Source organism: Pan troglodytes, chromosome 16 (assembly GCF_028858775.2).
Source record: "Pan troglodytes isolate AG18354 chromosome 16, NHGRI_mPanTro3-v2.0_pri, whole genome shotgun sequence".
Classification (NCBI taxonomy): Eukaryota; Metazoa; Chordata; class Mammalia; order Primates; family Hominidae; genus Pan; species Pan troglodytes.
This window is the reverse complement of record NC_072414.2, coordinates 91,510,367-91,524,680: the sequence shown is the minus strand read 5'-3', so window position 1 is coordinate 91,524,680 and position 14,314 is coordinate 91,510,367. Positions and strand designations below refer to the sequence as shown.

The following is a 14,314-nucleotide window of genomic DNA, read 5'->3' as shown; positions in this document are numbered from 1 at the left end:
ACGAAACTCAACAGAGCAAAAGGCTGTCACTGATAGGAAAAGAGAGTGTGTAGGCCAGGAGTAAAGATGCAGGGAAAACTTCTAATTACTCACACAAGAGAGCTGAGGGCTGCTTGTCCTAGGTGGTGCTGCTGCCAGGCCGACACCTGTCCCAGCGACAGCATTCCTGGCGAGTTGAAGCCTTGAAGGGCTGACAGGTCAGCGCTGGTCAGTGAATAATCTACAAAGGAAGACAAGAGGGCTCTGCATGTGATGGAAGGTCCATACGGAATCTATTTTTTAGGTAGCTACTGCAAAAGTTCCTACATTGAGGCCAGCCATGCTGGCTCATGCCAGTAATCCCAGCACTTTGGGAGGCCAAGATGGGCGGATCACTTGAGGTCAGGAGTTTGAGACCAGCCTGGACAACATGGTGAAACCCCGTATCTGCTAAAAATACAAAAATTATCCAGGCGTGGTGGCGCATGCCTGTAGTCCCAGCTACTTGGGAGGCTGAGGCAGGAGAACTGCTTGAACCCAGGAGGCAGAGGCTGCAGTGAGCCGAGATCACACCACTGCACTCCATCGAGCCTGGGCAACAGATTTCCTCTCAAAAAAATAAAAATAGAAAGTTCCTACATTGAGAGAAGCCAGATACTTCACAACAAAACAACATACATGTGGGTCTAAAATCCGCACAATCTTTTCTTGGAAGATTTACAGGATCTAGCAATATTTCGTTGTCTGGGATGATTCAAATAAGAGGCCATCATTAAAGAGTGTTCTGTACAACTGTTACTTTAAATATGCCTGCCACTACCCTTTGGAACAAAGAGAAACACTCAACCTCAACCAGAGTGAGTTTGAATCAGCAAGTCTTAATGAAGCAAGGGGTTGGGGGACAGGGAATAGGGGACAGGAAAGACAGAATCCCTGCATGGGGTGCCAAGCTCAGTGACATCATTACACAATTAGTAAGCGCATTTGTTTCAAGTACCTAGACTGTCGCAGACTCCCTGATAGCATGCAAGAGTTTCAACTTCATGAAAAAACTCGGTGTCCTAGAGTATACCCAGCTCATATCATATGAATGCTTCAGTCGTAATCACTGGGACCAAGATTTAGGACGTTAGTTATCACTCACACGGGGAGTTATTTCAGCTCATCATTAACACTTGTCTTTCTCACTTGGTTCCAAAGAGAGGTGGCAAAACTCTTCTACTTTTATCTTCTTTCTCATGTCTCAAGAGAGGTGTTTAAAGAAATTGGTCTTCCTAGTGAATTAACATTTTAAAAAAGGAACGGAGTTGAAGCGACACAGCTGGTGCTCAGGGCTGTCCTGACTCTGCCCTTGTCATTCTATACACTCCCATGGGCTGGGGCAAGGGCCCGTCACACTGACGCCTTCCCCAGTGCTCCCTCCAGCCCACAGTCTCCTTCGACCTCTAGATCTTTTAAACGACCTAGTGCCATGTCCATTTGGACGCCACTCCAAACGCCACACATCTGACATGGCCCATCCTTTCCTGCAAACCTGTTCCTCCTCAAGTACTCTTAGTACACGGCACCAACATGCACCCAGCAGCTCGTGCAGAAGCCTATGGGTGTTATCCTTGCTACTTCCCTTCCCTCTCACTCCCAACATCAACTTCCAGGTCTGAGCAATTCTATCTGCTCTCTCTCAAGCCTGCCCAGGTCTCACCATCTCTACTGCCACCTCTCTAGTCTATGCTATCAGCACCCATTGCTTGGACCACTACAGTAGCCTCTGATGTGGCTTCCTGGCATTGCCTTTTAACCCTATATACAGCAAAGACATCTTTTTAAAATAACAAATATGGTCGTGGCACTCCTCTACTTCAAAAGTTTTTTATGGCTCCCCAATGCTCTCCGGACAGTTTCCAAAATCCTTGACATAGTCTACAAATCATTACTTACCTCTCTAGTCTCAATTCTAACCACCCACGCTCTGTCCCCATTCCTTCAGCCCCGTCCCGCCCGCAAACTCCTAGCCTTTGTACAGGCACACCCTCTCCCAAGAGCACTCTGCCTCCTCTGCCTGGCTGAGTTACGCATGTTCCTTCATGTCCGAGCTGAGACACAGCCCTTGACACAACTGCAGCAGCTTATCCCTAGAGCTGTGTGTCTTGTGCCTTCCCCCCAGGCTTCACTGCTGACTCTGCACTCCTGCATTTCCAGTGCCTGCCACACAGTAGCTGCCTGATAAATATTTGCTGAATAGATGTGGAAATAAGTTAAAAACAACATGGTAAACTTCAAACAGAGTAAGTGTTACGAGAAAGAGAAGAAAGATAAAGTCGGTCAAAAGGTGGCATGAGACTGACGCTAAGCGACTGATGATTTTGAGAGCCTGCCTCCATTTTCATATGCTTTGGTAATTTCTTTTATACTTTTAAAAAATAAATTCCCAATTCAATGGCATTTCTAAAAATAAGTATAGTGGAATTTCTAAGTATATTGAAAAACCTGTAATGAAACGGTCAGTAAACCATAATCTGACACCCAGTTCAAGCTCCCTCTTCTCAGCCAATACACCTTTGAACAGTATAGCTTTGCCCTCCCTTCTCAATTCTCAGAGTATAAATTCACAATCACAACAATTCAGGACTTCCCCTCCACGGTTACCCACTTAGGTATGTCCTGCCTCCTCACTTGGAATAAACTTGGAGAAAGCTATGTCCCTAGTACAGTCTCTCACAGAGCAGGTGATCAATGCGTCGAAACAGAATTTCTATGAATGCTTCATCCCTGGCTTTACTCTGGAACCTTGTTCTGTGCAAGGCACAAATAACAGGCTATGATTCACAATCCCTAAGACAGTACGCAATTGACAAATTTGGGCATTATTTTTCATACTAACTGTTGGAAAAGTAATGGATATTTCCTAAGAGGCTTTTTTTTTTTTTCCAATAAAACCTTTTATTGTTGATTCTGTTTTAAAAGAACTTCTTAGAATTCAAGTGGCAATCAAATGTTATCAATGCTCTGTCCCCTCAGGTAGCTGCAGACAGCAGTTTCAAAGTTCTGTGCCAAAGCATTTACCCTGAAGGCTAAAATCAGACCATCTTTACCACAGTCTACTTATGACACTCAGGAGAATCATAATAACTTCTCTGCATTGCAGTCTCTGAGTAATGGGCAAGGGAGAATTGAACTACTGCCGTCTTCCTCTGAAGCATCAGGTGTTTGGCTCAGCTGATGAGAAAGCGAAACCACATGTGTTTTCCACTCCTTCTTAGATTGGTAAATTTAAATGAAACCAGCTGCCCTCGATTCTCCATACAGTCTGCTTGGCTAAAAGCACTCCTACAATCACTGTAATATTCTTAAACTTTCCTAATACAACCCCAATTAGGGCATTTTAAGACGAAATGCCTAAATAAACATAAATGAAGTAAAAGCTCCCCTCAAAGGCAGAGTGACTGGCTCTGAGGAGAAATCAGAACAGCCCTTGTCTTGCCCCTCAGGTGCACATGACATGGACCAAGCTAGTGGTTACAGGGAGGAAAACAGCCTGTTAGACACAGCCAAACATCGGCCACCTCCCAAAGTCTCAGGTCCAAAGGGATTCATGTCTTTCCCAAAGCAGGTTAACACAGCATAAAGACAAACATCTTATTTTAAAAGCCTGGAAAAGCGTGATACTGTATAAAGAGAAACTACATCAGCAATACTCAAGCAACAGGCTGCTCCCCTCTTGGCTTGATGCATGTCACCATTTTGCTATCATCCACGTGGCTTTGTGTCAGGGGTTAAGTGAAAGTTCACACTGGAGAAGCAGGAATAACTTACTCATCGCACTATCCACACTATCCATTTTGTTTGTAATTTTTTCAAGGCTAGCACATTGAAAAATACATCCTAATTTAAATCTAAAAAACTGGAAATAGTTTATTTCAATAAATATACTTAAAAAAAAATCACAGAAGCACACGTTGATCACAAAACAGAGAGCAGTAAAACCTACGGAAGGCACCAGAGCAGGCTCACCAGTGTTGTAGGCAGTCGGCATTGCTGAGTACACAAGTCCTTGCGGAGGCAAGCTTGGGGTTGTCACAGACACGACTGGGGTAGCAAGAGGTTGAGTGGCTTGAGAACTACTGATCCTTTGGGTATTCTGTGAGATCAAAAAAGAGAAAATGTGTTCTGATGTGGTATTTATGTTGACTTAAAAATCACTTTCAATTTAAGTGACATTTTTCAGTTACATATGAATGTCATTTTCTGAAGCACTGATGATGTGAAAACTTCAAAAATACTAGTGAGAATAACTAAATATTTAATTTGAAGGGTCCTATTTTTACATTAATTCTTTTAAAATAGTTGATTAATGTCAGACACCCCACGTTAAAATAGGAACTTCTGTTACAGGCATTAGCACTTCTATTTGTTAGCACAAAATGAGGACTTGATGCCACTACAAATACTGTCAGACTCCCCTAAATGAAGTATGTGTAGGTTTTAAACACCTGATGATGGCAAAGGTCATCTGTATATATAGGGATTGTACGTCTATGAGTATAGGAATCAAAACTACTTTTCTTTGCGGTATTATTTACGTGTTAACACGGTTTGAAGTCATGGCTTATTGGGTGCAGCTTGTATTCTTATTTCTTTCTCTCCAATCATGCAGTTGACCTATTTTTTAACAACAGATTCGGACATGTATCCCTTCATAGTCCCCTGGCCTTCTGTAGCAGAGGCTTTGAGTAGAGAATTTTGAATCAAGTGCTGCCGACAGGGCAGTGGAAGAGCAATATTAAATGCTTTTTGCCAACTGGATGCATCTGTGTAGCATCCTATCCATGCTGGGAATGGATAAAAAAATTCAACTATTAAATAATCCAGTTAGTCTAAGATAGTCATTGTCCTTAACGTGTAGGAGTACGACAGAAGCAGTTTCTCGCCAAACTGGCTTAAGGTAACAGTTTTCGAAAATCAAAGATCAGAGGAACACAACAGACTCTGTGTCACTAGCACATAAGAAAGCCACAGCACAACTCTTATTTGTTTTTTATAAATTATGTTACAGCCTGATAACTGACATTCGGGGGTCTGAGCCAAATCAGTAAAGTATAATTCAGTGCCTTTGAGATTATGAAGAGTTAGAATGTGATTCCATTTTCTCTATCACAATTTTCAAAAGGGTACATCAGACAAAAAGGCCTTTGGCCAGATGTAGACACTTACAAACATTCGATGAGGATCCTGATCTCAGTTTATTTCTTTTTAATTTCTACTTTCTAACCTAGGTTAGAAGATGTGAGAAAGATCATGTGGATGTGGATGTATTGCCTGAGTTTCTGTCCCAGATTCACCATTTCCTAGGCATTGGGAAAATAATTTGACCTCTCTGAACTTCTTCATTGTCAAATAAAGAAGATATAGCAATCTTTGTCCTGGCTGCCTTGCACAGCTACTGTGAGAATCAAATGAGGTTATTATGTCAGAAGTGCTTTCATAACTGAAGTACTACACAAATGTAAGATAATATCCTTATTGTCCTAAGAAACCCTCTGTCCCAAATTTCTATATAACTGGTGGGAAAAAAGATACATATTTTTATTCCTTCTAATCCATAGCCTAGTCTACTGCAGCTTTCATGAAATCAAGTTGTTCTAGTATTGCTCGGCTTCTAAAGGAATCTGTCGCTGGTCTTAACAGTACAGTCTTTAGTGCAGGCCCCAGGGCACCTGTCCTTCTGCACTTCGGATCAGAGTCATCCACAATTATACTTTAGAGCTCAAGGCAAGTTGAACAACTTTCTAAGTTGTAACGGACTGTGCTTCTGATTATATTTTGGTTCTGGCACATAAAGTTCTGCATTTTTAATTGATTAAGTTTTAAATAATATAAATGGCTGTTTATAAGTTTTTAGATATGTATTTTAAAGTCTTCAAGGACCTAATATATTTATCTCTGAGGTTCTGTAATTACAGATGTACTCTGAGGAATGTGGAAAATCAATGTATGCCAGTTCGGAATATATTTTAGTCTCAGCATCGAGTTTATAAATTTAATGACTTTTCGAGATAGAGATCTACTTTGGACTTAATTTCTTCTTTAATATTTAGTCTGGTACTTCAAAAGTCCAATCACTAGGTGAAAGAATACAGTATGACATAGTTTGGCCTGGACCCTAACTACTCCATGGCATCATCTTCATGCAATCTCCTGGCATGTCTTCAAAAGCAGTGAAGACTTCAAACACTACTAGTTCCACTCACCTAAGCTCCTCATCTCAACGGCACTGAGTTCTACAAGAGTGAGTGATTTTCAGAACCACAAGAGGGCAGTATAGTGCTAGATAATTCATGGACGCATTCACACCTCCTTGAACAGTGAGGTCTAACCTAAGGTGAATTATTTTAGCTTGAATTATAAACTCTCATTTACTGATCATTATGGTATCATTAAGGAAAGTGTTTCTCCAAAAGATATTCATAATATAATTCAAAACATTTACAGCTGACTAGAATATTTCAGTTGGCCAATACAAAACTACACCCAAAACTGTGAGTGATCACAAAGCTAAATAAAGAACAATCTCGTATTTTAAGGGGAACAGATAACCTTCTTTGAAAAGAAAACAAACTGTGCAAAACACACCAGCATGCATAAACATGGAATATTAAAACCAACGGATGCCTTCCTCCCCCATGCTTTCATGCACTCTTAACCTTTGTCCATGCTAAGAAACATTTTCAAGTTTTTATTCCCCTTTAAGTCCTTTAATTAGCAGCTGACTTTGAAATTATATGATGACTCCTGTGAGGTTTTGGTTTTAGTTCCTAAAGAAGAAATAGATCAACTGCAAGTTGCTTTTAGTCAAGTTTATTTTCTAGAGGAAAAGCCAACAGAAAACGTTTGTTTTGGAAAAAGGGCAATAGTTGCTTTTAAGAAAAGAGTGCCTTCTGATAGAAAAGTAAACTTATATACATTCAATTACAGACATTCCTTTTAGTAAACAGGGAACCCCCTTGTGGTTCAGGCTGTATCATGCAGGATGAAATAATTCCAACGCTGAAAAAGGTGACCTCACCAAAAATGATGTAATCTTTTTGAAAGAGAAACAACACAACATCGTGTGTTACAATCTGAGGAACTTCGAGGGTGAAGTCATTTTCTAAAAATATTTCAATAATTTGGAGAGCTATATAAGGTATTTTGTATCTTTCCTTAAAAAAAAAATTAACAAGTATCCTATGCTCATGGACAGCTACTGTTTTTAAAGGCTCTATTCCAATGTTCCCTCCAACAAATAAAATGGGTCAACACATACAATTATAAATAGAAAAACTAGAGTCTGTAGTACCAGTAGATTGCTTTATTCAAAGTGTTCGAATAGTGTTTAAAAAAATTTGTGTTACAAAGGGAACATTGGTTAGATAACAACACGTAAGAGAATTAGTACTTTCTACATCTGTTTCAACTTCCTTCAAGCAGAAACCCACACTCACCAACTCCAATTCCTCTTCCTCCGACTGTACTCAGCACATAAGAGGGATAAGAGAGTTACTAAGACTGTTGGTACTCACAAACAAAATATTTCTTTAGAAAAACATATTTGGACACTAGCAGCTGTCTGGAACTCTAAAGAGACGATTATATACACAACAGATAGAAATATAAATTACTTGTCTCTACTTGTTGATTTTTCAAAAGACTAGAAAAATTATTTTAAATTCTCTAGGGCCAGTATTCAAAGACACCCTCCTACCCCAACTTGGTCTGCTTTCATGCTGGCCTCTCTTATACATAGTCATGCTACTGCAACAGTATTTAAAAGGGGTTCCTCATCATGCTATTGATCTGTATTTGGAACTGTAAGAATATCAACTCTGTACCTGTAACTCTGTATCTTAATCACCCTACTATTACCCCACCTGGTGATACATGTTATCTATCTCCTACTGAATTCTGCTTCTTGGCAGAAAGAAACTGCTGTATGTTTTATTTCCCGCAGGAGCTAGCACAGTTATAAAACAACAGGAACACAAACATTTGTTAATAAATACATGAGTTTTAAATACCAGTTTTATATATGTTTATCATTTGCAAATATATTTTCATGTGAATAAAATGACTTCAATGGAGAAAAACCACATATTTGAAGAAAATGAGACTGAAGGAGAAATGAATTCATAAGTCATGTAAAGAAAAGAAATAAGGCTGGGCACGGTGGCTCACGTCAGGAGTTCAAGACCAGCCTGGCCAAGATGGTGAAACCCTGTCTCTACTAAAACTACAAAAATTAGCCAGGTGTGGTGGCAGGTGCCTATAATCCCAGCTACTCAGGAGACTGAGGCAGGAGAATTGCTTGAACCTGGGCCGCAGAGGTTACAGTGAGCTGAGATCATGCCACTGCACTCCAGCCTGGGTGACAGAGTGAGACTCTGTCTTAAAAAAAAAAAAAAAAAAGAAAGAAACATTTTTGCTCCTTTTCTCCATAACATTTAGAAAATATTAATATGCTAGAAACAGTCTAATCAGTTTTTACTTGTTTTACTTGAGTAAGTTAAGCTTCTCTGTCAGTCTGTGAAAAGTGTCATTGTAAGTGCCACTGATACATGAAGCCCTAATCTGGAAGAAGGTTTCTCTGTAAATGGTGTAAAGTAGGTGGGACCGATTACTTACTCTGAAGAACAATCACTTGATCTACAACTGCTATCTCCAATGTGGGCAAGATGCTATTCAACTGTTTTGTTATAGATATCTTTACATATCTCCAAACACAAGGTACACACCAAAATATACTAACATTATAGCTGTGTATGTGTAAAACATATGGTTTTCACTTTAATATACAGGAATAAGCGTGTAAATAGTTCATATGACACATTTTGAGTTTTCCATGGAGATCCTTCATGCTCTCCTAACAATCAGACATAACTTTATTAAGCAATTGCTAAAATGCTTAAATGTAGTTTGTCTCTAAATTGGCAGTTTACTAACAATTCTTGTAAACATTTCTGTACCCTACATGACATTTTGTAGAGTTTATTTCTGAAAGACAGTAGCAAGTATTGCATAGCCAGTACCTGAAAGGTGAGCTATGGGACCATCCTAAATGCCATTTTTTCTTGGCTCCCTTTTGGGGTGTATTTCTTTGTTATGTATGTATGTATATATTTTAAACTTTTTATTCTGAAATAATTTTAGACAGCATTTGCAAAGAGAGCTCCCTCACATCTCACTCAGCTTTCCACAATGTTAACATCACAAGGAAATACAATGCAGTTGTCGAAACTAATAAAAATAATACAGCACCAATTAAAGCTTTGGACTTTACTTGGATTTCACCAGTCTTTCAACTGATGTCCTTTTTCCTGACCCAGGATCAGATCCTGGATCCCACAAGCCTGTAGTTCTCACATCTCCTTCGTCTCCTCTGCTCTGTGACAGTTCCTCAGTCTTTCCTTTTCATGACCTTGACAACTTGTTTTGCATGACCTTGACAACTTGTTTTGAAAGAGTGCTGATCAGGTATCTTATAGAATGTCTCTCAATTTGGGTCTGATTTTCATTCATAATCAGATAGAAGGGCATGGATTTTTGCAAGAATACCACAAAGAGACATGGCTTTCTTAGCATGTCATATTGGAAGGCACATGTTGTCTTTATGTCCCATTACTGGTGATGTTAACCTTGATCCTCCGGTTAAGGCAGTGTTTTCCAGGATTCTCCTATTTCTAATTCTCTAATTTTTCCCTTTGTAAGAAATGAATATTGGGGAAGAGACATTTTGAGACGAAGCAAAATGGCTTTTTACTTAAACTTTTTGCCCACTTATGTTAGCATTTATCCACTGACTTTGCCTGCAACAATTACCATTGTACTGTGGTGTTCTAATGCTGATTTACTCTCTCTCACTCTTCCTACATTTATTAATTAGTTATTTTCTAAGGAAGAGTTGTCCCTTTCCCCTTATTTATTCTATCATTTATTTATATCAGTAATGGACTCAATGTTTTTTATTCCCTGGGCTATAATCCAATACTATTGTTATTCTGTTACTCAAATTGTTCTAGTTTTGGCCACTGGAAACTCTTTTGAAAGGCCAGCTCCCGTGACTTTTGATACGCACTTTCTTAACCTCTGACAACCCCAGCTCATCCCGTTTCCCTGCCCCAGCTCTACAACAAACCATTTTTTTCCAAGCAGCCCTCAGTCCTTGTATTAGAAAATGGTGTTCTGAAACTAAAATCTGAGCACCAGGTATGTTCAGTTACTGGATGCTATTGCCTCACAGACCTCTCAGCAAACAGACCTAGGAAATATATGATGTATACTAATTCATACGTACACACAACTGTACCTTTTTTGTGTGTGTGTGACAGGGTCTCGCTATGTCACCCAGGCTGGAGTGCAGTGGTACAATCATAGGCCACTGCAGCCTCGACTTCCTGGGCTCAAGCGATCCTCTCACCTCAGCCTCCCAAGTAGCTGGGACTACGGGGGCATCCTACCACGCTCGACTAATTTTTGTATTTTTAGTAGAGACGGGGTTTCGCCATGTTGGCCAGGCTGGTCTCAAACTCCTGAGCTCAACATCTGCCCGCCTCAGCCTCCCGAAGTGCTGGGATTACAGACACGAGCCACTGTGCCCAGCCAGACACATACATATATGTGTGTGTGTATATATATACATATATGTGTGTGTGTGTGTGTGTATACACACATATATACGTATGTGTCTGGCTGGGCACAGTGGCTCATGCCTGTAATCCCAGCACTTCGGGAGGCTGAGGCGGGCAGATGTTGACCTCAGGAGTTTGAGACCAGCCTGGCCAACATGGCGAAACCCCGTCTCTACTAAAAATACAAAAATTAGTCTCTACTAAAAATACAAAAATTATATGTATACACACACACACACAAACACACACACACACATATAAACTCTTACTGAATCCTTCAACTATAACCCTGAAACACAGGCTCATTCTAGACCCCACCCCCAACCCCCTGGGTTATCTGCAACTTTCTCCTCCAACCATGAGAAACCTGGCTGCCTTTACAATGTCCATTTGTTTATTTATATTTTATATTTATTTATGTTTATATGTTCAACCCTTTGTGTTTGTGTATGTGAGGGATGAATTTACCATCTAGAGTACAGTGATTTGCTACAATTTTGTTGGTCTCTAACCTTACAGTATCCAGTCAAAAGTTTCCAAAGTTACTTAGACCAGGTTCTTTCTTGACCCCTTCAATATCATGTTACTCATCTGTAATAAAGTTATATTCATGTGTGACAATATGCATTCCATCTTGGGCTCCCCCGGAATCTTTTTTTACTAAACTGCATTTAGTAAAAGTCACTCTTTGTAGGTACAGTTTAATGAGTTTCAACAAACACAGACCCATGCATCTAACAAAACAGCATCACACAGATTAGTTCCATCACCTCAAAAATTCCCTATTAAGCCTTTATAGTCAACTCCTCTCTCCACTCCCAACCCATGGCAGCCAGTGAGTTTTGCATTTTCCAGAATGAAATATAGATGGAATCATACACTACTGCTTCTTTTACTTAGCAAAATTCACTTAGGATTCATCTGTATTGCTGGGTGAATAAACAGTTTATTGCTGAGTAGCATTTCTTTATATGGGTGTACAGTGTGTTTATCCATTCATCTGTTGAAGGACATCTAGGCTAGTTTCAGTGTTTCACAATTATGAAAGATACGGGTTTCTTATTAGTTTTCAATTCATGTGCGTAAATACTCAAAGAGTGGCATTACTGGATAGTACAGCAAGTTTTTTTTTTGTTTTTTTTTTTAATTTTTAAGACAGGGTCTTGCTGTGTTGCCCAGGCTGGTCTTGAACTCCTGGGCTCAAGCAGTCTTCCTGCCTTGGCCTCCCAAAGTGTGGGGATTATAGGCATGAGCCACCCTGCCTGGCCAGCAAGTGTATATTTAAATTCATAAGAATTGACCAACTCTTCAAAGTGGCTGTACCATTTTGCACTCCAAAGATATGGGAGAGATTTTCTGCTTTGCATCCTCACCAGCATTTCTAGTTTTTGCGTTTTTGTTTTTTTTTTTTTTTTGGAGACAGAGTTTCACTCTTGTTGCCCAGGCTGGAGTGCAATGGTATGATCTTGGCTCACTGCAACCTTTGCCTCCTGGGTTCAAGCGATTCTCCTGCCTCAGCCTCCTGAGTAGCTGGGATTACAGGCATGCGCCACCACCCCTGGCTAATTTTGTACTTTTAGTAGAGATGGGGTTTCTCCATGTTGATCAGGCTGGTCTCGAACTCCCAACCTCAGGTTATCTGCCTGCCTCAGCCTCCCAAAGTGCTGGGATTACAGGTGTGAGCCACCGCGCCCAGCCGTTGCGTTTTCTTAAATTTTAGCCATTTTACTAGATGTGCAGTTATATCTCATTAGGTTTTAATTTTCAATTCCCTAGGGCCTGAAAATATGGAGCATATTTTCATACACTTATTTGCCATCCATGTATCTTCTTTTTGAAGTATCTGTTCAGATCTTGTGCCCTTTTAAAAATGTTTTCTTACTGTTGGGTTTTAAGAATTCTTAAAATATTCTGGATACAAACTCTTTATTGGATATGTAACTTGAAAATACCTTCTTCTAATCTGTAGGTTGTCCTATACTCTCTGAACAGTGCCTTTCACAGAGCAAAACTTAAGTTCAACCTCCAATACATCAGTTTTTTCTTTATGGATCCTGCTTTTTGTGTTGGATTTTCTCCTCTAAACTTCAGTTTCCTGTTTTAAATTTGGGTCTATAATCCAATTTTAGTTAATTTTTTAATAAAGTTTGAGTTATTTTCAAACTTTGGGTTGTTTTTGTTTTGTGTATGGATGTAGAATTGTTTCAACACCATTCGTTGTAACCACCATCCTTTCTCTGTTGAATTGCCTTACTACCTCTGCCAAAAACCCAGCTGAATATATATGTATAGGTGTAAATTTTCTGAGCCGTTTTGTCCACTGATCTATGTGCCCATCCTTTTGACAATATCACACTTTCTGGATTACTATAGCTTTGTAGTAGGTCTTGAAATCAGGTAGTAGTAGTATTTTTTTAAAATTTTGTTCCTTCTTAAAATCATTCTAGCTATTGTAGTTCCTTTGTCTTTACCTATATATTTTAGAATCAGCTTGTTAGTAACTACAAAAGAGCTTGCTGGGATTTTGAAATTGTGTTTAATCTACAGATCAATCTGGGAAGAAATGACATCTTGACAATACTGAGTCTTGAAATCCATTAACATGATGTATCTATCTATTCACCTAGGTCTTCTTTCATTTCTTTCATCAGTGTTTTGCAGTCTTCAACATACAGACTGTATATATTTTGTCAGAATTTTACCTAGATGTTTCTTTTCCTTCCTTTATTTGGGGTGCTATCATTTTGTTTTTAATTTCAAACTCCAATTGTTCACTGCTGGCATATAATCGATTTTTATATATTAACTTTGTACCCTGCAACCTTGCTAAACTCACTGATTGGTCCGAGGAGTTTTTTTGTAATTTCTTTACACTTTTCTACACGAAAGAATCTATCTCCTGTGAATAGAGGAAGTTTAATTTCTCTCTTCCCGATATATATGCATTTTATTCATTTATTTTTGCCTAACTGTACTGGCTAGGACTTTTACTACCATGGTAAATATGACTGGTGAGAAAAAAATATATCATTACCTAGCTCCAAATGCTAGAAGACTGAATGCTTTCCCCTTATGAAGTATTTTAGCTGTATATTTTTTGTAGATGCTCTTTATTAGGTTAAGTTCCTTTCTATTACTAGTTCATTGAGATTTTTTTTTTAAATGATGAATAGATGTTGAATTGTTAATATACTGATTATACTAATGAATTTTCAAATGTAGACTCAGCCTTGCATTCCTGGGACAAAACCAACTTGGTCTTGATATATTATCCTTTTTATATATTGCTCAATTTACTTACTTTTTACTGAGGATTTTTGTGTCTAGAGTTCATGAGGAATATGGATTTGTAGACTTTTTTTCTTGTGTTGGCTTACTTTGGTTTTGCACCGGGGTAATGCTGACCTAAAAAAATAAGTTGGAAAGTGTTCTCTCCTAATTTTTTCTGAGAGAGACTGTGTAGAATTGGTATCACTTTACATTTTCCTTTCTTCTGCTTGATTGGGGTTAAGTTTGCTCTTCTTTTTTGAGTTTCTTAAGGTAAGAGCTTAGATTACTGATTTGGGATCCCTCTTTTCAAATACAGGCATTTGTTGCTATAAATCTCACCTCATCACTACTCTAGTTGGGCCTCAAAATTTTGATGCTGTATTTCCATTTTCATTTGGCTATAT

General features: G+C 39.1%; 1 protein-coding gene across 43 annotated transcripts in view; it reads right to left on the bottom strand.

Annotated features, from left to right (window-relative positions):
• MEF2A (myocyte enhancer factor 2A) overlaps positions 1-14,314 on the bottom strand; it is a 150,603-nt gene that overhangs the window by 5,542 nt on the left and 130,747 nt on the right. For 22 of the 43 annotated variants that reach the window (XM_016927526.4, XM_001140333.7, XM_054667201.2 and 19 more), the window contains 2 exons: positions 3,991-4,117; positions 94-220 (listed from right to left, as the gene is read on the bottom strand). In XM_016927526.4, the coding sequence (XP_016783015.1) occupies positions 94-220; positions 3,991-4,117 (254 nt within the window). Of the gene's footprint in view, positions 1-93; positions 221-3,990; positions 4,118-7,460; positions 7,485-14,314 lie in introns of all 43 variants that reach the window. The other 21 variants (XM_016927524.4, XM_009429922.5, XM_054667194.2 and 18 more) reach the window with 1 other exon arrangement.